At 35.6% G+C, this 25,949-nt stretch overlaps 1 protein-coding gene across 4 annotated transcripts in view; it reads right to left on the bottom strand.

Annotated features, from left to right (window-relative positions):
- Window positions 1-1,471: 1,471 nt before the first annotated feature.
- The window catches only part of SBF2 (SET binding factor 2), a 288,684-nt gene continuing 264,206 nt past the window's right edge, over window positions 1,472-25,949 (bottom strand). For all 4 annotated transcript variants that reach the window (XM_075425154.1, XM_075425157.1, XM_075425158.1 and 1 more), the window contains 9 exons: window positions 25,477-25,662; window positions 18,603-18,729; window positions 17,092-17,219; window positions 14,929-15,162; window positions 8,333-8,437; window positions 7,304-7,497; window positions 6,793-6,880; window positions 4,322-4,453; window positions 1,472-4,017 (listed from right to left, as the gene is read on the bottom strand). In XM_075425154.1, coding sequence (XP_075281269.1) covers window positions 3,919-4,017; window positions 4,322-4,453; window positions 6,793-6,880; window positions 7,304-7,497; window positions 8,333-8,437; window positions 14,929-15,162; window positions 17,092-17,219; window positions 18,603-18,729; window positions 25,477-25,662 — 1,293 coding nt within the window. In that variant the 3' untranslated portion in view covers window positions 1,472-3,918. The remainder of the gene's footprint in view (window positions 4,018-4,321; window positions 4,454-6,792; window positions 6,881-7,303; window positions 7,498-8,332; window positions 8,438-14,928; window positions 15,163-17,091; window positions 17,220-18,602; window positions 18,730-25,476; window positions 25,663-25,949) is intronic.

The raw sequence follows: 25,949 nt of genomic DNA, 5'->3' as shown, positions 1-25,949 counted from the left end.
TAGCCATAGTTGATTACACTCAATTGATTTGCTCCTACAATCTTAAAGAGCAGTGAATTGAAGATAAAGAATTGAAGAGTCCTCTTTGGGTGAAAAGTCGTATGAGCCTAGAATGGAAAGGTCTACAGCAGAAAAATAAAAAAAAGGTTAAATTATTCTTTGGAGATTTTGTATTAGGTAACAAGAAACACAAAACCAATTCTTATCAACAGTGTTTGTACTAGTAATCCACTCTTTTGAGTGGCAGCTGGACTACTAAGTAAAGAGAGGAAACAATAGCGAACTTGCACCATCCTTATTTGGCAGTCAATTAAAAAAGGGGTTTTTGACAGTCATCTAAAAAAAGTTTTATGTGAAAAAACTCAAAGATGAAAATTTCCTAAATGAGAATGTGGATGCTAATAGTGCCCTTGGCTTGCACAGTAGCCAAAATTTGAGAAGAAACTGATTGAATACAGACAAAACCCCAGAAAGTAGGTGCAACAGTGATACAGCATGAACTTCAGCATAACTGGGAAACTGGTAGATTCATTTCAGATTTCTGACTCCCCAAAGCAACCACAGGATAATCGCGAACAGATAAAATATTTGGATGATCACAAATATGAAAAATGAGAAATGTGGTGCAGCCACTTAGACATACTCCAAGAATATTACAGGATGAAAACGCAAAACAACAGTATTTTGGACAAGATCACCACATACTCACAAAATATCAGATACTAATAAAGTGTGTGGGATGCAATACAAAATTTCGAACATTTCTTCCTGGGTCTGTTAGCTGTTTGTGTATTATTACATAACCAGTGACCCACATATTATGGCATGCTAAGTACTTTATTATTTAGTATACTAATTCTAATGTTCCATCAAAAGGAAGGACTTTTATAGAAAATACTTGTATGTTAGCTAGGAAAGCACAGATATAACAGACCAGTAACAACTCTTCAAAACTTAAACTCAGTTCATCCCATCACCTATTACGTGGGCATTTTGTTACTCAACACAGAGAAGGGCAAGCAATATTCTTCCGGTATGTAAAGCCCCTGACAATACTCTCTCTTTTCTACAGCAGGAATGTTATGATACACAGCATGGGAATAGTGATAGATATGACACACCAGAGGAAGGCACATGTTTACCTCATCCCCAACTCCCGGATGAGTTCCTTCCTGCAAAATTTTCAGAGAATGTGAAGATGGATCCCTTTATACACAGAATTTTTCCCAAGCAAATTCTCTGTTCCTGATTCTCTACTTCTACTGCCACAACTCAAACACACTGACAAACCCGGTAGCTTATGCTATGCTGACTTCTCCATGTTTTGTCTAAGTCTCTGTCTGAATCTTCCTTTTGTATAGAAGAGATCCTCAAGGACACTGCAAACTTTGTGTCTTCACACGACAAGCCTATGCCTACCATTCATTTGTATATTCCTTATATAAACACCACAAATACCATGTATCTCATTTAAGCTTTTATTTGGGTATTTTCAAGTTAAGTTGCTCAAGTCCATTTTCCATCAATACAGACACTAAAAATTGAGATCAACATTTAAGGCAACATTAGCATCCATGCCAAGCTCAATATGCAAACCTTATTGTCTAAGCACCACGGCATCCAAGAATTGTCACAGGTCCCCTACCTCTGTCACACATTCCCTTTCCATTTTAGCTTTTCTATCCCACACTACACTCAGTAATTCAATTTAGATGCAACATTCTCAAGTAAAGACCTTGTCATTTTTTATATTTTATTTCTTATGAACTAGATCATTTTTGCATACGGAGATATAAAAGTGAGATACGTTTCAGGGTGAAAGTATGCAGCTGACTTGCGTTGTGATACTACATAGGATTTTTTAAGAAATATATTTAACATTATTATTCAATGACTTAGTACGAACATTGTATGTATTTATCCTTTTAGTAAAGGCTATACATTGAGACTTGTTAGAATTATAATTTTGCTTTAAATTCTGATTTCTTTAGTGTTATTGTAGACAAGTGTTTGAGTTAAGGACACTCAAGTGCAACTTCTATGTAAGAATATTTACAAGTATACAAAAGACCATACAGTTTTTAATACACCCAAGTCTTAATACAGGGTAAATAAGGATTTGTCTTGTGCCTGTGGAAGTATTTCAACCTGTTGGTCTTGCCTTTGTGTCTTTTACAGTAAAAGAAAAGGTTTTACTTTTCCTTAAGAAGTGTGTTTATTACAAGAGGGTTAGCATACATATATCACATAACATACAAGAGTTAATTTTAACTAGTTATAAAATAAGCAGTGGTATGTATATTTTCATATAACCTAAAAACAAGATCAGTATTTTACAAAGTACATATAAAAGTACTTCATATACAAAGAAAAATACAAATGTGCAAATACCATTGTCTCAGGTGGAAATTTGCCAATTGAAAAAGGCTAGAAAAATCCTTCATATTTTTTCTTTGAAATTGCAAATACATTAACACCAGCTGCATTTCCTGTTGTGTGTGGTGAGAAATTTATGTTCCTCTCTGACAAAATACAGTAGTTATAAAAAAACCACAAACAATTTAATAACTGAAAAAATCTTATAAGTATAGTCAGTTTGGTTAGGCTGACATTAAATTACAAGCAGAACTTCTGGAAAAATGAGAAAATAGTGAAGCATATATACAAACCTTTTGTAATATTAGTGTGCTATTTAACATATTAACATTTCAAATTAAAAAAACACTGGATTAATTACCTACATACTCTACTCAATTTCATCAATATTTGTGGACTGTAAAATTTCTGCTAATTTGAGGCTATTAAAATGTGTCACCAGGATTTTACGATGAACAAACACAATTTTATCAAATGTAAAAATCTATAAACAGTCTTCCAATTCATGTGCAAAAAATGTTTAAAAGTATCAAATCACGACACCAAACCTGACTATGTACATATCTGTAAATATTGTTAAGTAGTTAGTATTGTTCTGCTATAGATAACTTACCTCTGTCCTGCAAAATGTCTTCATTTTAAAGATTTCAGTGCAAGTGCTTGCTTCATTGTTTAGTGCATCATCATGTTTGTTATTTTGTATTTTACAGTGAGCAGAACAGCATTCAGCATTTAAATTAACATATAAACCTCACACATAAGAGATCTTTCTTCTACTGAATTCCTAGTGTGTTGCTTTCCATTTCTCCTAGATAGTGTTGGTCAGTTTTCTTTCATTTGTCCCATTGTAATTGCAAACAGAATCTAAAATAAAAGTGCCATCATCTTCAGATAATCCCTAAAATTTGAAATTCTGTAGCAACATTGCAGAAGCACTCTGTCGAGCACAAGAAAAGAGAATGATCTGCACATTGAGAAGACACTTCAAAGTCTGTTATCAGGCAATTTCACCTTTTGGTCTTTAAAAATATTAACATATAAAAATTTGCAACCTGATTTATATGTAACTGGACTCACAAGCTGAATTTATTTATTTATTTTTAGAAACTGTAGACATGTTCCCTCTTATTCATGACAAGCCTGAAAATAAGAACATTCTGTTTAAAAATATAAATAAAATGAAAATACACTTCCTGTTGGAGGGAAATTGTCTACAATCTCCTTTGGACAGGCTTCCTAACAGAATAGCTCTGAAATGAGAAAACTAGGATTAGATGGTAGTGCAAATACAGCCCATTTCTATAGCTAGGAATCGTACTGAAGAAAGTGGAAATTCAGGATAAATGGATTATTATTTTTCAAAGTCTCCCCTGCAGAAAAAAATAGCAGTTACAGTGGTTATAATTATTAAACAGAAAAGGAACTTTAGCATATTATGAACTTCTGTGGCTGAAATGTAAGGAAGGCTGTTTGTCTGTCAGTAACATTTCAGAACTTAGCTTCTTACAGGAAGAGGTGCTTTAAATGGAATGTTTTTCCTTTCTAAGCATCTGAAATGCAACTCTGGATCCTATCCATCCACTGTTGAGCACTCTGTGCATCTTGGGCACAAAAATTATATACACGTTTATTTGTCTTCAACTGCAAAGGAAAAATAAGAATATGAAGACAGACAAATCAACAGACAAAACAGAAAAATAAACATGTTAACTTTACTTTAAACTGTAATACTCAATGTACTAATTGGGTCTGAATGTAACGATTTTTGTACTTCTGCTGTTGAGCGTGAGAGCCAGATGCTAGCTGTGTAAAAACTCTTTGTCTTGAGTTGGCATGACAGTTCCTTCCTAGCTCACACCTTCCAGCAGGACTGAAAGTAGCAGGTTAAACACACCAAGAAAAGAAAGTTTCACATGTAGATCAAGTAAAGACCAGATATACTTACATCAAAAAATGCTTTTTCACTTGCATGTTTTGGGGCTCCAATTGTTGGAGAAGCAGGAATCACAGTTTCTACTTCTGCAAGGTCTATGTGTCCCTTACAGCTTGTATCCTCACCAGAATCATAGTATCGCAGCTAGAACACAAGAGAGGAAAAAAAAAATCTAATTATGCTACTTAGATGGATGTTTCATTTCATCTTCCCTTTTCCTGAATACAACTTGGGCGCATGGAGGGGTAAGGGTAGGAGGCACAAATATTATTAGGACCTGAGGATGTCAGACATGGGAAATCTCTAAGACACAGCTGACACAAACTACAGGTTTGGTATGTACAAAATGGAGGAACTAGTGATAGCCCTTAACTGGCCAGTTCTCTGTTTGAAATGTCTGGATAACAGCAAAGTCTCCATCATCTGCTTCTGTGCAGACATGGATTTTGTCACTAGAGTTTCAGAGCAGAGAAGCTTCAAATAGTCATGCACTGCTTCTGGGCAGAGGATGTGTGAAGGATGAAAGCAGAACCTGGTCTTTAGGATTCAGCATTCCTTATCAGTTTTTCTAACAGAAACCACTTCTTCACTGCTCATTACGTTGAAACTAACACATAAGCTTTACTTCACCATGGAGTTAACAGAACACTTCTCTATATTTTAAGAATTTAAAATGATCAGCAAAAATCTAAGTCTGATTTTAGAAAATTATGAACTACATAGAAAACTCACATTTGCCTATACTACACTTCGTGGTTGAATGAATCTTGCTTTTTTTTTCTCCTTGCAAAGATACTTTGATATGAATGTTAACCACTATGTAAACTGAGTTTCAATATGCAAACAACTTCCAGAAGAGAAAATCTGATACTTGCTTTAAAAAAAAAAAAAAAGAAAAAAAAATTCCACAAACCAATGCAAAATAGTAAAGCAAACCTTCACAGCAAAGGCCGAACAACAGAATTCCAGCTAAAATTGACCTGTATTACTCCTACATCTATGATACTCAGGAGGATATCTGGATATACGAAGAATGTTAAAAGTATTTTTTTGTTCTGCAAAATGAACCTTTTCTCCTGTATGTCAGAAAGAATAATTGTAATCAGCACATTTGTTGGTATTTTGCTACACTGATCTAGAAATCCTCAATTAGCATTTTAAAAGATGATTGTCTTTATATTACATATTTTTTAAGTGTATTGACTACAATAAAATAATATTATTAAACAAAAGCATACATGAGTCTCGGAGGTTACAACCCACACTGTGTGGAATATTTAGCTTAATGAAGATCACTGCCTGATTACCCAACATTATTTAAAGTACATGAGACCACAAATTTCCACTGCAGAATTCCAGCATGCATTGTAAATTGGATGAAATGTTTAGACTAACAGATGTCCTCTGGTTTTAGTGTTCCTTGCTGTACAATGATCTGTCAGAATACTTATGAATAATTTTGCTACTAAATTTATGTCACTATGACTAATCTAAAATACTCCTATATATGGCACCTGAAATTATTGTTCAATAAGGAACTTGGCATTTCAGGACTTTTAGAAATACAGATTTAAGATTAAATTTTAACTCATTTTAAGTAATTTACAAAATTCAAACTCATTTCAGAGTGATCTGTGATCCTGTTCTCCATGTTTGAAAATACCTTCATACACAGATTCCAGGTCAGCTTTCTCAAATACAGGTTACAGAAAAACACTAAAAAGTCAAGTAAGGTAAACGGATTTTTCTGCTGAAGCAATTCACATTGTGATTTTCCAGAGTATATCACGTCCTTTCATTTGCAAAGAAAAATGCTCATGGTAAAGTGCTTGTGGAACAAAGAGGCTGTAAAATACACACTGAGCATATAGTAACTACTACAGTTTCAATATGAATGCCTGAATTAAACTTGCTATCAGTTATGATACTATCTCTCAGCATCCCAACCGCACTTGAGGAAATACGTTCTAAGTTTTTCAGTCTCTAGTTCGGAACGAGTTTTTAGTTCTTTTGGAAACTAAAGAGGTCATATTAAAGGGCAAATTATGCTCACCACTTAATTGCTTAATGGCATTCTAGAGCTAGCAGTGCTTTAAAAAATTGTTTGTATACCACAATGCCCAGAAAATGTCCTCGGGCACTACGTGGCTATTTTCCCCTGAGTTACGAAGCAGGCAATAAATGTTTGGGCCCAAACAAGAATGCATGACTTCCAGTCCAAGAAGTCTTTTATGATTATAGGTTAAACTGTTATCACTGTTTTAAAAAAACCCAAAATACTAAAAAAACCTCTGTCCATTCAGAATGCTGTATCAGCTACAAGATGAACATGATAAACATATATGTATGGTCCATAATGATGTAATGCACACACTGCACCTGAAAATAGTAATTATTATTTGTAAAATCAATTGATACAAATCCAGTAAATAAAAAAGCAGCAAACTAGTCATAAAAACATCCATTAACTGAAAAGGTTTTACCTGGTGTTTTGTCACATCCAGCACAAACCAGCGAGGTTTCCAACCTTTTAGTAAAGCTCCTCTTTTGTATAGCGTACCTTCAAAAGATCTGAAAGGTACAGAAAATGTAAATGGCACATGATTCTGTAATATGCATACTGATGATATATAGGAGTCCCAAAATGACTGCATACATATTCACACACTTCTTTTACTGCGGTAAAACAAGCTGGTTTTAAACCAATAGTTTAGTTATTGGTAACTGTGATACACTGACAAACATTCAGTCCTTTGGATGCATTAAATGTGCAGCTACAATTTGCTCATGCATATAAAGGGGAAGATTGAAAGATACTGCTAGGAGATAGAGGCCCACCCATCAAGATAACTAAATGTAATCAAAACCACAAAGAAGGAATAAAGTAGTCACAAAGTATTCTGTGCATATAAAAATTTCTTTTTTCCTTCCAAGGCAGAGACTTCTACCAATCTAATACAAGGTTCATAAATACTCCGTGATTATTCAGTTTACCTATTTTCATCATTCTTTGATGTGAAATGATTGTATAGCGTAGTTGTTCTTCTGTCTACTCCATTAGAGGGAGAGATGCTTGCACTCTGTTCCTCACCCAGGCCACTGTCAGGTATTTCCAACAAAGACCTCTTTTGATAGGAATGTAGATTAGCTGACATCATCCCTGAGGAGCCAGAAGGATGTCTCTGGAGCTAAAAGAGATGAAAATAAAATTCAATTCAATCAAAAAATCCTCTGCTTTGCTAGGATAAAACCTCTTTCATCTTGAATTTGTCTAGGGTATGAAGGGAACTTGAATGACTCTGATAGACATAAAGTACATTGCTTTCCGGAGAGCAAAGGACCAAAACTACCAAGTAGTGCTGTGGACTAACCATTCAATGGAGGCTAGCAAATCTGAACAAGCACATGAAGCTGAAGAGTTAGGGTACAGTCTTGAGCTGGAAACTTACAAGTTCATAGGCAAAGCTCACAAAAAGCAGCATCGAACATTCTTCCTAGTGCATGCAATAGCTAAGAGGCAGCCTTTGATGAAGAAAATATCTGTATTGTCAGCTATTCTTTTTACCACACTCCAGAATTGGAAACCCAATCATGAACACTTCCTATCTTTACCAGAACCTACAGTTCCAAATTCCATTTAGACATGGAAATATCTTTACTGATTTCTGAAACTCTGTAATGCCCCTTAGGTACTTTCAGGAACTGAGTTTTTTTGTACTTCAAGAAACTATTTTATATATTACATATATAAAATCATATATTTGTGTATTAGTAAAATGCTCACGCTCATGTTGTCTGTATGCCTTAATTTAGTCTGGAAAAGCAATTAGACAAATAGAACAAGTATACATATATTTTTCTACACTCAGAAATACAGAGCCAGAATCATGGGTTAGAACAACATATTCAGTATTTCAAAAGCAGTATTTTACTCCAAGAAATACAGTGATTTTTTCAGTGCTCCAGGTTGCCTATATAGCAGGAATGGAAATATTCTACTGGATAAGCTCTTTTACTACTTACATTGTCTTGTCTGGTGTCATCCTTTAGATTCATTTTGACCCTTTCCCACAAAAGCTGCCACCTTTCTGGGCTCTGATTTAATTTATTTTCCAACCTTTCGATTTCCTGAAACAAATAACATGGGTTTTCTTAAGAATAAACATTTCTAACTGATCACTTCCTGGCAATCATACAACCATTTCCTAGTCAATATTTTTTACACAGGGAACTTTTAAGCCATGTTGCATAGCAAAGCACAAAAACTTCTGTCAAACCAGCTATAAACTGAAATCAACCAGACTCAGGAGTGAAGGACAACCAAGTACAGCATCAGCCACGTCATTCTTCTTGCACGTCACAGGTTGGAGAAGCCACTGTGCTTTCAATTCTCAGCCAGTTTTCCTGAACATATAAAATTCAACACCAATTGCCATAACAGAAACACAACAATGATAAGGATAGGCTATATTTTATAAAAATATTTACAAAGAACAAATTCTGTGCTGTGACACCAACACTGCACATTGCCAATATTAACATTTACCTTGGTTTATAAAACGTGACACAAAGCTGTAATAAAAGAAGGGAAATGAAACAGAAAGATTTATTCAATCTGGATGCCCAACTGCAACAATATGTTCTTGTTGTGGAACTTGGGAATATGACCTACGTCAATTACCTCCAGTTAGGGTTATTTCCTCTTAATAAGACAGTACACACAAAGTTAAGTGAAAAGCGACAATTTCATTAGTTTATGTTTACTCCTGAACATTCATTGATACATTTGTCTTTACTTTGATGTGTGGTCCATACTCCTTGCCATGCTTCCTTTCTATATTTTTACTTTCAAAAAACTATATTGCTATAAAAACCTGATTCTTAATGAAATCTAATTAAAAACTCAATTTTGCAAATCCAATTAAGAATTGATGATGGAACAAAAAATTATCATAGGACAGAGAATTCCCATGCTATATAAAAGCCAACTAAAACCCAAGACCTTTATTTTCAAAGTAGAGACAGTTAAGTTTCTGACTTTATTTCCTTCTACTATACCAAATGATTAAAACAGATTTCGTAATATTCTGCAGTTCCTATTGGTCTTCGAAAATTACAGTTTCTTCAGGAAATTATTATTGATTGAAAGACTTACAGAAAATGACTATACTTTTAAGGTAAGAAAACATTTTGACCAGGACATTAACTCCTGAACTAAATTTTGAATTCTGAAGTGAAAATAAAAAAGGCAGTATCTGACAGTGTAACAGGAACAAAATATTTCTACAGTCTTCCATGCTGAAGGTAAATTAGAGAACTCAAAAGTGAAACTAAATATAAGAAATCTGGCTTAACACCAAGAATCAAACCAGAAGTTTTAAATACTGAAAGTAGGTGAAAGCCATGTATACATTAAATATTATGGGGCGCTCTTCCTGACAAGAAATAAAACCAGAATAGTTTTGTTTGGTAGATACAAAAATAAGGAATGATGGACACAAGCCAGACTAAAAGCTTCTCTAGATTACTTGTTCCTCTTTAAAACTGCTGAGTGTAAAACACTTACTGATGGAATACATACGACTGAATCAATTTACCAAAGACGTTTTAAGTAGAAGCCTTTCCAGATTGCTGCAAAAGGATATAAGCTCTTTAGTGCTAAAAGTTAGTCAGGTTTTAATCTGATCATTCTCTTTCTGCCGTAGTTTTGACTTCTGAGTATGACTCTTTTTCTGCAGATTCTCGAAGTAACTGAAACTTGTTACTTAGCAACTGGGTCACATTCCTTCTTTTTTGGCTCCATAATGAGTAGTGCTTCCAGAACTTAAAATGAAAAACTTTCAACAATTCCCTATATGTAACTTGAAAAGTTAGCAATAAATTCTCCTTTAATAAACCCCATGTAAAAAACCTGCATGTCAAATAAATCACTGAGATTTACTCTTGCCCCTTCGGTTTGAAATCCCACTGAAAATGTCAGATTTTTTTCCTTACATGTGTGGAATGAACTATGCATAGCTGCATTTCCTTGAAAGAAAAATTTCTTAAATCTATCTTTCTGATTCATTGCCTGCTGCTTAGACTTACGGGAGCAGAAATCAATATGTATAAAAAGAGAGGTTATAACAAATACAATTGTATGAATATCCATTTCCTGAAATTAGTAATTACAAACAATTAGCACTACTGTGCCTTTCAAAAGATTTATTTGCTCAGTAATCTGTTTTGCAATATTTGAATGGTACAGATGAGTTAACTCTGCAGACGCTACAGAACTGCAGAGACTGACCACCTCCTTTGTATCCACAGTGTGTTCATGCACACACAAAACAACCTGGACAAAGTCCTACACTAGTGAACGGTCTTGACTGTGACAGAGCACCCTGTTCTGGCAGTCCTTCATTGTTAGTATTTTCTCTTCAGCTCCTGGGCTAGAGGGCTTCTGAGACTTTGACTACAAATGGAAAGATGCTGAAAGTGTATCCAGTGGTGGAATTGCTGCCTCTGTCAAGTGTCCAGACTTGTGTTTGCAACAAATTGTACGTGACTGGTTGCTCAATATTTAGAACAAAATTTTTGGTTCAGGGTCCATTTTGATGGATCAGTCTTATTGGCACATAACTGAAAGTCAGAAAAGAGCTCACAATCAGAAGTGTTATTGTTATTGTTTTGCTAGTTATTCATTAACTCCTAATATAGTTTTAGTTCTTTATGGTGTATATTTACAGCAGAGTTAATTCGGGTGACTGACGTCCTGAAGTGGCATCTTTGAGTCTGCCAAACTCTCTCTGAGAAATGACCGTCTAATGTTGTAAAGTGATGTAACTGCTTATTTGTAAGAATAGGACATGTAGGGTCATCTCTCACAATTCTTAAAATTACCAGAATCTGAGCCACTCCCAATGAATTATGGGGACTGAATACCTTTTTAGGAATGTTAGCAAATTAGTGGGAAACAGTGGAGACGTGTCTGCCCTCAAGGATTTGACTTGCATTTTCACTGCAGTACCAGTAGATTACTACCTCTAATACAACCAGCCACCAGGCATGTATCACAGAATGGCTGAGGTTGGAGGTTACCTCTGGAGGTCATCTGGTCCAATCCCCCTGCTGAAGCAGGGCCACCTACAGCCAGTTTCCCAGGACTGTGTCCAGATGGCTTTTGAGTATCTCCAAGGATGAAGACTCCACAACCTCTCTGGGCAACCTATGCCAGTGCTCAGTTACCCTCACAGTGAAAAAGTGTTTCCTAATGTTCAGATGGAACCTCTTGTGTTTCAGTTTGTGCCCACTGCCTCTGGTCCTGTCACTGGGCATCAATGAAAAGAGTTTGGCTCCATCTTCTTTACACCTTCTCTTCAGATATCAATATACATTGATAAGATTCCCCCTTGAGCCTTCTCTTTTGCGGGCTGAACAGTCCTACCTCTCTCAGCCTTTCCTCATACTGAGAGATGGTCCAGCCCCTTAATCATCGTTGTGGCCCTTTGCTGGACTCTCTCCAGTAGCCTCATCTCTCTCTTGTACTGGCGAGCCCAGAACTGGGCAGACTACACCAGGATTTGCGTTAGCAGGGCTGAATAGAGGGAAAGGATCACCTCCTTCAACCAGCAGGCAACACTCCTAATCCAACCCAGGATACCTCTAGCCATCACTGCTGCAAGGGTGCATTGTTGAGTCATGGTCAGCTTGCTGTTCCCCAGGACCGTTTCTGCAAAGCTGTTTCCAGCTGGGCACCCCCAGCATGCCTCGGTGCTTGGGGCTGTTCCTTCCCAGGTGCAGGACTTTGCACCTCCCTTTGCTGAACGTCACTCAGATAAGTCAGCTCATTTATAATGTATCACAACATATTCATGTAAAAGGATCATTTGAAGAGCTAGTCTTTATGAGAAATATCTAACCCAGACCTGTACTGAAGGCATGGCTCTTGGCTGTGCTACACTGTGGTATAATCTTACTGAATTTTACAAGCAAGGAAAGCAAGTGCTTTTTAAAAAAAAAAAAAGGCAACGGGAACCTCAAAGTTCCATGAGTTGGTTTTGAGTTCTGTGGAGAAATCTACCTTTTTCAAATGGAGAAATTCTTTTAAAACTATTTGCAACTAATCTCTGCAAGAGAAAACAGAGGCATAGGTGTGCTGTTTCACAATCAACTTTCATTTTATTTAAAAAATGGATGCGTAGCTACTCTTACTACCGGTACCTTGTTTCTGATTTCTATGACACAGAAAGGCCATCAGAAAATGGTCTTATAGGGAACTACCTCTGTTTGGACCTGCTTTTGAACATTCATATCTCCAAAGCACATTTTCGAGAATTTAAGATTTTAACAACCTAGCTCACATTTGTTGGCTGCCTTTGATGCAGCAGAAGTGAACTGAGAAGCTCTATACAGAAATCTGTATTTCAAAATGCATTTTACCATCTGCAATCTTTAGAAGGCTTCATTTAGGACTAACTGAAGGAAATGTGCAGATCGGTTAACTTGCTAGAACTCATAACCGTAAGGATTTATTGAAACCACAGAGCCATCACACATATCTGGTTAGAGGTGGATTGTTACATACCCAAAACACATTAGAACATTTACTGATAAAAAATTACACCTTTTTGCTCTTTATAGAAGAGCACCACATTCCACCAAGGAAAATTCTGAATTAAGACACTTCATAACTGCTCTGTTTCAGCTTTACATCCTAAAGACCACTATCTAGTTTTCAGCTGAAAAATATCTTTAGAACATTTAGAACATTTGGGCTTATCATTATAAACTAAGGGAGACTCAGTCTTCCCTGATAATTTACCATTGCTAAATATGGTCTCAGTTCAAACATTTTTTGGATACCAACACATTCTCAATGCATTTATGATTAAAGAGAGGTCTTTCTCCTACATCAGCAATAGCCCTAAATTAACAACTTGTTTTAAAAGAAAGTTCACTTTGCTTTTTAATCTCAGAAGAATATTTTTGTAACTCTTATACAACCTCTTCCAAATGTTGCTCTCCACTGGTATCTTTTATTACTATAATCTAACTCACAAATCACATTTAAACTCTGCAAAACCTGACCCACATATCTTTGGAATATAATATGGCTACTTTCCCTGTTATATGGCAGTTTTTCATAGTTGTGGATATGCATAGTTTGGCATCCACCCCAGGAGAAAATGCAGAACATTGTTGCTGTATTCCTGATGTACTTCTGGCCTCTAGTCACCTGATATGAATGTGTTTTGGTTTTTTTGCTTAAGAATCCCTGATATGACCCCTGCTGGGACACTGCTCTTTCTTTGCATTTGGAAAATATAACCTCTAAGAAGTTCTGGCTATCTTATTTTGAGTCAAGGAAGAGTTTTACAAGTTTTTGTTTTGTTTTGTTTTTAATTTGGCATTGTTCTTCTATTTGATCAATTATGATTGGAAGGAATGGACCAAATGATGAAATGTGAGCAATATGCCAGAATAAAGCCAACTCTCTAGCAATAGCAAGTCTATCTTTAAGGTCTCAAATCCATTCAGAAATTTCCTGCTTTAAGACTTTGCTAAAAATCACCTTTGATTCAAGGGAGTTTGGGGACCAACAGCATATTTCAATTTTCCAAGCACTGCAATATTAGGCTCCCTAATTCCAGCTTTAATATAAGGTAACTGCAAACAGTTTTAAAAATAAAAAACTGTACATAGTGATGCGTATCTGAATATGCATGTGGCTTAAAACAATAGCTCCAGGAAGAGAAAAATGTGCTTGTCATTTTCCTGCGCTATCAATTAAGATTATAATCTAAATATTAGGACTGTTAACTAATAATAATCAAACAACAAACGTTTAAGAAAATAGACGTTAAACCATTCTAAATAATTGTAACAAATATGATAATGGGATCCTTTTTCATCTTCTAATGAAGAAAGGACAAAACCTAAGCAGCCTATGCGAGCCCAAACAAGAAAAAGACAAAATGAAGTATCTATTTCAAGTACCAAAATATTCTGAAGAATCTAAATTTATGAGTTCAGTCCTAGTAAACATGAATAAACTAAGAGCAACCATGAAAAGCTTTTTTGAGAAACTTCAGCCAAGACGTTCTCTTATGTTTGTGTATCTGCCTCCCACTTGCTAAAATCAACAAGTGTCAGATTCTGTTTTCTGATATGTCTGGAAATCCGGGTCTTTGTCATTTTACCACACACCTACTTTAAACTGAGTAGAAAGAGGACAAGAAATCTAGATTCAGTATTTGCCCAAATTAAAATAACTGTTCCTGCATTTCTTATAAAAGATAACCTAAAGATTTATTATGCTACCTACCTTATTATTTAAAAAAGACAGTGAAAAAAATAACCCATGACTGGCTTTCTCATAGTTATTAACTCCTATTAAAGTGTACTCCCATAAAAGTATTCATTTAGAACAACACAAGCTTTGCAGGAAGCCCGACTGATTCCCAGACCAACCATCACTTCTCAAGATCAACCAAGTCCATTTTACTAAATACCTGTTTTGACATCTATCACGATCCTTTTAATAACAGTATAATTGTAAGACAATAACTTAAATAGAAAGTAATATGAATTTCATGAGCATAAGAGAACTTACTGTTCTGTGTAACACATGTACTTACATTCAAAAGACTGCTGATGGCATCAGGTTGTATTTTTTTGACATCGTCATAACATGGCCATACTATTTTCCTCTTAGACTGAGAAAATGAGCCATTCATTTGGTCGGTTTCCTCTGAAACACTGCATTTTGCAGTTACCATGGTCCAATCATAGGAAGGACCTGTAGCCAAAATCTCTTCTACGTAATAATCCCACTTTCTGAGGCTGGACATACTCACATTTGGCTTCAGTGCCTATTCGAAACAAAGTTTTATTACAATGACAGAAAGGAAGTATTTGAGTTTCAGATTTACAATACTTACATTTTCTAGATTACTTAAAATTGAACAGAATATTGCACTGGGTGAGTAGTGCTGCAGTTTGGTAATTTCCACAGGAAGATCTTGGCTTATTCAGATCAGAACTGAAAACTAATACTAGTTTTGGGAATACACTGCTCATTTTTACCCTCCTCCTAAACCAGCTGCCTACCAAGAACTCGAATTCAGCACATGCAGTTGGTACCCTCAGTCTTTGCACCTCCTGTTAAAGATACAAAAGGCACTCAACAGCAATCACCTCTGTTTTTCTCAGCAGAAAATCCAAGACCCTTTACCATTAGAGAAAGGAGACAGGCTGTATAAAGTAGGTGGACATGCCACTTGGAAAAAAAATAGTAATATGAGGCAGGCAGCCATGGAACATAGATCTTTCAGAGTAGTTTAAAACAGTTCACTTTTTTTTCTTTCTTTCTTTTAAAAAATAAGGCAAGATATTCAGTTTGCATGCATCTTACTCGATGGCAATTACTGCGTCAGGAGAACGGACAATTTTAAAGTCTGAAGAGTGATGGTCAGGCATAATGACTAATTCTGCTACTACAACACCACTTCATATAAGGAAAAATAGTTTCTTCTAAAAAAGAGAAAGAAAACACTATCAAAATATCAAAAGCTACTCTTGATTGCTTACTAATAAGGCTACTGCTTACAGCAAAATGGACAGAACATACAGTGAACAAGCAGCCCATCAAGCTCCAAATTCACTGCAGTGATGGTTCTACAGAGAAAGTATAGACACTTGTCTAAAACAAAAACAGCTGAAGCACTTTCTATCCACTGAATGTTACCCTCATTTTCTCTCTCCTCCCTCTTGCACCACCACTTTATTGGACAAGTGTAAGTGTGTATGCATGTGGTGCATGCATGTGGGTTGAAGGGGGCTGCACTGTAGACTGCAGTAGTGATCTGCTACAGACTCAAAATACCTTAAAGAAAATCACTTTTTTTTTTCTTTTTTTTAAATTAGGTCAGTTTATATAGCAGATTCAAGTGCAAGGTGCTATGTATGCTGAGATACAATGTGCTGAAACAACTCGAGGAAAAAGGAAAACCAAGACACATGAACAAAAGTATCAGTGGCACCACGGCCTCTGAGACAGTGAAGACTGTCCCGTCATTATGTTTTCTGGTCACCAGCAGTGGACAGATATGCAAACAAAGGATTTATCAGGGTGAAGTTCACTGCCAAAGCAGGATTGCGCAGCACAGGAATGAACATCTGTGGGCAGTGGATGGCAGGAACATCTTAAAACAGCCTTCTCTCCAGAACTACAGTAGGAACAGCACCCTTTTCTTGCAGTTCCTGAGATATCTTGACTGCTTCTTCCCCAGCTATTGCAGAATTCTATAATGGTGAGTGTATTGTGAATTTTATATAATTGTTCAAGATACAGTCCAATCTAGCGGACATACACTATCATACGAGACAGTGATATAGGTAATGTGATTCAATCAGATCGTTATGAAATGTACCTCATTACGACTCTAAGCTCATTTCTCCACAACTGTGGTTTGCAGTATGGGGTTTTTTTTTTAAAGCAATCTGTGCAAACTTTAAGATCATTTTAATAATCATTCATATAATTAAATGAAATCAAACAAAGATCCTAGTTTACCTCAATGGGATACATAAATACACGTTCTAGAATTTGGCCCTTTAAATGACATTTCCATGACTAAGATGACTGAGAATATAGCCTGTGAGACACTACTCCAATCAATTAAGGTGGGTCAAGGTTGTCCACTAAATGCTTAATTCAGCTGAGAACAATTAAGACATCAAAATGTACTCAAGGAATCGCTCAGAATAACAAATCACCTGTTTTTTTTTTAAAATCATACCTCTATTTCAGCAGGGGCATAGAGGTAATTGAAGAAAATGGGGCTCCTTTTGTGCATCTTTTCAATACATTCCCAAATACAAATTCCTTTTTTGGCATGTTTATCTCCTTTATCTTCAAACAATATCCCTAGGGAAAATAACAGCAGCAAAAAGATAGCTTTATGATAATACATAACAAACACTAAAGCATAGCCAAAAGGAATTTCACAGACTAAATGTATACTGAAATATACTACCAAATGCCATTGCAACGAGATTGTATTTGATGAAACAATTGCTGCGCTTTGCAACTGCCACTCTGCCACAAACTTGTAGAAAATCAATTTTGTATGAAAAAGTATTCAACAGTGTTCTATTTATAAACCTGTTCTGAAATTTACTGAAATACTTGGGTGTATTTATCAATGTCTCTTTCTGCCTGCAGCTATGCTGACTCAGCAGACCACCAAGCCCTGCTAACTGATTCTGCACCCCACTACCCGTGGTTACCAGTCCTTCAATCTGCTGGACCAGCTGCACCTGAAATTACTTGCCAACTCATTTCAGGGAAAACAAATCAGCCTAGCATAAGCAAGCTAGCCATTATGCTATCTGAAATGATTTTGGAAGCACATAGTGTTTATCCAAAGACTACTGGAAACAGGATTTTACATTGCATTAAATGCTATTTGAAAGTACTCTACCTTAAACAAACACCCTTCCCCCCCAACTGTAGAACCTTGTAACAATCCAGGACGGAAGGAACCACAGGAGGTCACTGACTCCAACTCCTTGCTTTTGTTCAAATTAAAGTAAATAATGGAAACTAACTTTTTTTTGTTGAAATAAAGTGGTTGGTCAAGTTTAGTCTGTTCCACAGTTACTACAGTTTTCAAGAAAAGCATTAAAATTGACCACATACCACGAGCAAAACCCTATGAAGCAGTGAAATTCAGAGCACTTAAGTGTTTTACTTAGTGAGAAAGTTCCAAGAACAGCCTCAACTGTGGTTGCGAAGTCTTATTAAGAAGGCTTTGAGGGTAGACAAGGTCTTGGAACCAGTAAAGCTGTACACGATAGGTGGAGTAAAGAGGAAATATAAAAGAAGAGAAACACTCAAGAGAATATAAGAGAAAGAAGTGAGAGAGATAATAGATGGAAAGGTTTTCCTTTCCGGAAACCTCACGCACTCTCTGAAGCATTCCCCAGGACTTTGTTTCTGTTAAAATAAGGGATTTAGTAGGGGAAACTGAACCACGTGGACAAATTGCTAAAAAACCCTAAGGCATGGCACTCATTTCTTCCACTGTCTCTTAGTCTCATCAGTGGCATGGATCAGGAATTGTTCATTTCGAAAATTCTACATGTTCACCTCCATTTTTCTTTATATTGCTGAAACGGAATTCATTACATCATCACCATGCAATTACTGGACCACCTCAAAGTAGGCAAATTTTTGTAGGCCAAATATTGACGCGAAAAATACCACCAACAACAAAACCAATATGCAATAAACAATCATCACACATACCATGCTCTAGTCTTTCGTAGTCTGAATCCAGAAGAAATGTTTTAAATCGGTTTGATATGTGATGAAAAGCCAGAAACTTCAGATAATATTGATTGAACTCAAACTCTGTTGGGTATTGGTTATGAATCTAAAAAAAAACCAAAAAAACCCAAAAAAACACCAAAACAAAAAAGAAGGTAAAAGAGGGGATATTGAGGTATAATACAAATAGGTACGTAATAAATGATAATGTGAAATACGATAGCAAAATAATTCCCCTGTGAAAGCTGACAACAGATACATCCCTAGGCAATCGTCTTCTCTATACACACAAATCCTTCTACATTTTGTCTAAAAATATTTTAAAGCTAATTAAATTAGTGTATTGTCTATGCTGCCAAAATGTGTCAGAGCAGATAGGGTGTACTGTATAATAAGCACTATTATACTCTATACAAAATCCAGGATTCTTCAAAGGAATCACATTGGATATAAAACTTTTGTGATAACTCATGAGACACCATGTAACTGCACAGGCTAAGATGCTACTCCTGGATGCAGCTGGAAATCAAACTTTAATTGTAAGGTTTTTCAGTGGACTTCTTGCTATTGCTCCGAACCCAATTTAGCAGACATGTACAGAGGTAATGCTGCAAGTGATAATCCGTCTACCATTACTGTAACAGATAATTTCTGAAGTACTTGCTAGTCTTGCTTTTCAAAATATGCACCAAAATATTACAGTACAAAAACAAAAAGTGAAACATACTGAGGAGGTGTCTTGCCATTATTCTTTTAAAACAGTAAAAACAATGTAACACCTTAAATTGTTATCCTCAGTTAGGCCTAAGATCTAATCCAGTGAGTGCCTCCAACACAAGTCAGGAGTAGATACTTAAAAAGATAATACAAGATTATCAGAGTACAGCAATGTGGGACAGTTGGCTCTTCACAATTGCTTCCTCTTGAACATTATCAGAAAGAGCCTGCCATTTTCACAGCAAAATTTTTAAGCATTAATTGTTGAATGATATTTGTACTTGATATCCAAATAAAATTTGAGGTTCTGAAGTTAAGCTTGAGATACTGCTCACAGAAATTTCATGTGTTAATTTCAAATTTAAAAACTACTCTTCAAATAAATTTATGAATTGTGATCTTTATTTTCAGAATTAAGCACGGTCATTAACTGAAAAATCCAAATTACAATGGAAATAAGTAGTTCGCAATCAAAAATTAAATTGCTGATTGAATTTCACATTTGAAATATGTCCCACTGTGCTTTATATAGCTTCACATCAAACTTGTAAAATAGCTTTAGCTCTGCTATCTCCCTGTGTTTTGTCTTTTGCATTCCCATCACTCTCATTTTCCCATTCCATCTTTTCTCTCTAACCTCTACTTACCAGTTCCTCGACAGAGAAAGGTTTTTTATAGTACTTATAGAAACTAGTATGATACTACGTGAATCTCCTTGACGTTTAGATTTTTGCATGTGCCAGCTGAGAAAAACCCCAACCGGCTAAATAAAGAAAACAAATAAAAGCAAGGAAAGGTTATGTACCGAATCTACAACAGTGACAGTAAAATCCCTTGAAAGGATCTATAAATACATGGCATTTCAGTCAGAGGATTTGTTGTTATCATATCTCAATATTAGCTTGTGGTTAGGCATTTAAAATGCTAAGATACTTTAAGATATCTCAGTTCCATACACTCACACTTACTTTATTCCTACTTCTCCCCCGAAAAAAACGACTACATTCCTGCAGTGTTTTATAAGAATAAAGCTAAGCAAATTTTTCTTTATAATAAATTAAAGAGTTCAACTTCATAGACAAAGTTAACTTCTCTCCTTATAAAAAAGAGGTTTTTTTTCTGGGATATATTAGATTAAAATATAATTAGAGTCCAATAATACTGTTCAAAAATGACATAATGTACTTTTGTGCTGAAATCCAAAAAGCTCTGCCTGTATGTGTGTATTTAGACACATATATACACACACATACAAATAGGTTAGGATACATTTACCACCTTGTGTGAGGAAAAGTTTTCTTTAATATATTGTAAGAAGGAAAGGATACATCCTGCTATTTGACATGACTTATACAGAGTCCTAGTTTCTACTTATGGTCCAATAATTATTTTAATACATTTGAGGAGTTACAAGAGTAAGTTGCTGCTAATATCCTGTCATGGATCTAGGTGGTGTGAGTGATCCCATTTCTAAGATCTCTGCAACTATAAGTAACTAGAAGCTATAACAATATAATTTACTTTTTAATCAAAAACAACTAGCACCTAAAACATTTCTTTGGTAAAGGTCAATATTGTAGTTATTGTTATTGTCTGTGTTTTAATGGTTGTGGCTGACTTCAGCACACGTGGAGATGGGAAAGATTCTACAGCTATGTGAAGTGACTACTGTTATTGATGATTTGTTTAGCTGCAATTTAGTCTGCAAATTTGAAAACATGGCTGAGCTATGAGGGAAAAAAGCTCCTGATAAAATACAGCTCCAACATCAGAAGTGATAAATTGGAAATTTAACATAGGAGAAAAAATTTGTATTAATTTAAACAATTAAAAAGAAACATAAAAGAGAGATTTTTATAGGCAACGTAACCACTTAGGTTGAGGTTAAATATAGCTGGTTTCTCTCTGGTAACTCTTCAGTGCCATTTCAGTTAATTCACTGATTTTATAAGGGATATATTAAAAATTTACATGTAAATTAGAAGCAATGTTTTATACTTTACAATTTTAACACATACCACCTAGAAAGGCAAGTCTACAGGGACAGGGTATCTTTGAAAATTAGAACTGCATCATCTTTTAAAATGCTTAATCTCCATAATATATGAACATCTAAAACCTGAGTAAATTAATAGGTGTTTCTCATATTATGATTAGAGAAACTCAGTATTTTAGAATTCTTCTTCAAATCACCATGTTCCAAATTAAATATCTCCTAAATGTATTTAATAATCTTACAGTTCTATCAGCCTTCCTTGGTTTTCCAATATGTTTTGGTTTTGTAATCCCATTATTTATCAATATTTACTTAGTTTAAATAAGAAATATAGTACTCCAAAATGTCCCGTGCTAGTAATCACTAAGAGACTACTCCTGCAAACACTGAAATAACTGAATATATCTACCATGGGAGTAGCACACTCACCTCCTCTTACACAGGGTGCTGTAACAGAGCTCCTTATTGAGCTTAAAAGAAGCCAGTTCTAGAAAATAATTCAATTTTAATTAAATCTAATAAGCTACCAAATAGATACAGAAGAAAAGTAAGAAAAACTTCCTGCACTGACATCACTTTCATAAACTCGGTGACCTTAGAAGCAGAGAGTATGTGCCAGATGCTGCTATTGTGAAAGAATGATTTTGCATTAATAATTCAGCTGACACCTGGAGATATTGGCATAAACAATGACTTTTTACAAGATGATGCAGTTCTAATTTAGGAATCACTGCTTCATTTGTTTTCTCTGTATCTTTAGTTTTAGCCATGACATTTAATGCACATAATGGCTCTATGGTGACTTTCTTACTGCACCTAGTCTGTTGAGACTATAATGGTTAAAAATATTTTGAAAGGACCAAATGTTTATTTCCAGTGAATGGTCAATTTTTTAAAACTGATCATCGTATATTACACTTCAGGGTCAAGTTTAAGTCTAGTTGGATCCTGTAGTAGTCTAACAAGTTGCACAGAAGCCAATGAAACTTAACAGAAATGTTCAAGTACAAATGTTAAATAAATTTTTTTTCGTAGTAAATTCCTATGAAACTTCAACCACTAATTTGACTTCAAAAGTAATGTCCTTAAGAGTTTACAACCACAGTGTTAGAATTTGGTAAGTCATTACTATGTCACTGTGAGTTAGAAGACTAATCTTCATAAGTCTATTCCTAGAAAACTTACCTAGAGTTGCATTCAAAATAGGATTGTAAGTCATTTAGCTTAAAGATTTTTTTCTAATAACAGACATATCTATATAATCTATATTACACTGATTATACAGTAAAGCTGTGTGTTCCCATCTCCTTTCCTGGCTGAAGATAACATTGGCTGAAAAGATTATAACCCCTACACAGCCCTATCTTTCCTCACGAGAGGTTACTGCCTCCTCCAGACTGACCTGCTGCACTGCTTCTAAATCCACACCCATTGAAATAAGATGGTCTTTTCTACCAAACTACTTCTACCATTTTAATTGGAAAAGGCAGGCAGGTTCACAGGAACCTTAGCTAACAGACTGGAAGGATGGTATCTCCACCAGACGAGAAGTGATGAATAGCTCCAGACGGCCTGCAGGAGGTAATCTTTCTGCTGATATAGCTGCAGCTGGGGCATGGGGACACAGCTTAATACCAAAAACCAGAAAACATACATCTTTCTGTAAAATGTACCTGTTAATAACTTGTATGCTTTATATTGCCTCTTAAAGATAGGAAAGGGGTAGATACCTAGTAACATGCATCAAAGCTGCTGAGACGAATTACAAATGCAACGTTCTTCTATTTCCTTGACATGTTCACATGTATAGTAGGAATATTTTAGGCACCTTGCAGCTGGAAGCAAAATCATACCTGACAATTGTTAGCAGCAGGGATTTATCCCACTTTACATTTCATCCTAACTTTTAAAGCCAGGATGATTATACTCCAAAATTTCATGTTCTTAGGACGGCAGACTGTGTTAAACATAACTTAAAGAAAAAACCAAGAATTTTGCCATCAAGAAAAAGTGATACATTCAATTTTATGACAATAAACCAAAATACTTAATTTCATTTCTCTCTTTGTTCTGGATAACCCATTTGTTTTCTTGTTTTTCACAAGATTGTGTGATCTCTGGACTTGAGAAAAAAAATACTGTACAAGTAGGTGTGGATAATTTCCTTGCTTTTCTTTACGCTAACTTTCTAAGATTTATTACAGTAAAACTGGAGCAAGGTATTTCCAGGGTCAGAAACAGGATGTAGGATATGTCTACATTAGCAAGTAATAAAGAGCAAAAGGAGCAGACAAACAGGCTGAAGCAGCTGGTGCTGAGGTCCCTGCAGCATTTATTCTTTTACTTTGCACTAGATTTAGTCCAGTTGAATTGAGGACGCCATTGTACATTGATGATCCCCACGGTTTTAAGCTAAGTGGTGAATCATTGGTTCAGATCCTTTTAAGAGCTGGTAAGTGTTTGGTACATACTTGAAGCAGAACTTCTGGGTTACATTCTTCCAAGAAAAATCCAGTACACATGCACCAAAACAGCATCAACAAATGGCAAAGGGAGATGCTGGAGGGATTCACTTCAAAATTACACTACTGCTTGAAATCAAATGTAAGTTTACTCTATTCTACTAACAGACAATGTTAACCAGTCAGCTCATTAAAGCTAGGAGTAGTCACCTGACATCAGAGAGAATACAGCACCAAACAAATGATTTACACACAGAACTGAATGAACCACCAAGCAGATGGGTTTCAGTATTGGAAGATGCGGCTATTCTGTCCTGTTCTAGCCATTGCAACCAAGACTTTGTTTTTACTACTTCAGAAACGGAGCAATAATCTTAAGCTATTGTAAGGAATAGTTAGTGTGACAACCGGACAGATTAACTTGTTTGAATGAAAAATACAGTACTGATTTTCTTTAGAGAAATGTCCCCATTTCAAATAAAGATTAACCTGAGGACCACAGCCATAGGGAACAGACCTATGAAACAGGAGATGTGACAAATACTTCTAAAGTTTTCTGATGGAGAATGCTGTAGGAATTGAACCAAATTCCAAGTATATGACTTGTTAACTTGCAAGACACCAATAACGATGGCTGTTGTGTTTAACGTTGGGATATAAACAAAATTCGTCTTTTCTGCAACATGTTCTTCAGTCAATCTTTACTCATCTTCTTATAAGCTCATTCACTATCAGTCTCCCATAGATATCTAAAGATCGTTTTTCATTGGTTTAGCAAGTTTTTTAATCTGTGGATTTTGCTTCAGGTAGCAGAGTAAGTCTACTTGCTGACTTCTCTTTCAGGATCTATTTCATGCAAGTATTCACTATGAACGTTTGTTCCCAGTAAGAAGGCTGTTGCTTTAACAGTCATTAACTGTGAGACACAGTCATCCATAAATTTTAATATAGGTTAATAATGTCCAGGAGTCTTTTCAACAACAAAAATGAGAGAAGTGGGAAAAGAAAGACATATACAAGAGGAACTATGCAAGCTCCTACCTTGTGTTTGTATACACAGAGACTCTGAAAAGCATTTACATTTACTGGTTTGAGATGAAGAAAAGGACAGACCTCAGAATTAACTTGAAATGAGTGTAATATTCTTAACCTAACTTCTTCCTACATGATGTAACTGTTGGTGTTCATCTTCTTCTGAACATGCAGTATACATAAAAATAAGAACATCTCAGGACCCCCTGGTTTATAGCTTCTTGTTTCCAGAAATGGTGGAGTACACAGCCTCTTCAAAGCTCACCATCAACCACATGGAATTAAAAAGTGTCTCTTCACTGTACTAACAATCAGTCAATTTCTTCTTCTGAATAAAGGTACTCCAGAGTGCCAAAAGCCAGTCTTAAGCTTAAAAAACTTCTATGTGAAATCTCTGTATAAATGACCTCAAAAGATCCATAACACCAACCATCCCTCTTTGTCTGTTTTGTGTGGATGGGTCAGTCTCCTCCAGGCAACCATTCCAGCTCTTCTTGAGGTGAAATCCATTCACTTTAATAAAACCTAGAGAGGGATGTTACTAGTCTTCTCTCAAACCATGATCTATAACAGGTGAAATAGTGGCATCTACGCACTTCTTTATGAACTCTTCTTGTAAGCTAAAATTACATAGAGACTGACTTACCTGATGCACACAGTCTAAGAACTGTAAGAAAACAGGAGCAAATCCACTACCCTGACAACTGAGAGTCAGATTACTCCGTTGACTGAATTTATGACCAAAAGAGAGCCATTCTTTTTCCACCAGCATTCGGAAGCCTTCAAGTGTCCTGTAGAAGGGATCACTGAGTAATTGCACCAGAGATACTACCTAGATCACAAGGCAGGATATATTGTGTTAAGAGTGACAGAAGTTAGGAGAACATTTTAGTCCATCAATATAAATATCCCATAATTTGTTTATAGTTCAAGGAAGCAAAAGCTTTAATATAAACTCAATTAGAAGTATTTTACCACATACGTTAAGTATTTTTACAAAACAAACAAAATAGTATCTCACATGAAAAAGCCTCAATTAAATTGAGACGTTCAATATCTGTAAAAGTAAAATCTGAGCACCTATAGTCTTTGGAAGCCATTATAGTGCTTACCACATTT

Source organism: Opisthocomus hoazin, chromosome 7, assembly GCF_030867145.1.
Source record: "Opisthocomus hoazin isolate bOpiHoa1 chromosome 7, bOpiHoa1.hap1, whole genome shotgun sequence".
NCBI classification, from domain to species: domain Eukaryota; kingdom Metazoa; phylum Chordata; class Aves; order Opisthocomiformes; family Opisthocomidae; genus Opisthocomus; species Opisthocomus hoazin.
The sequence above is the reverse complement of the archived record's forward strand: the minus strand, read 5'-3'. Positions and strand labels throughout refer to the sequence as shown.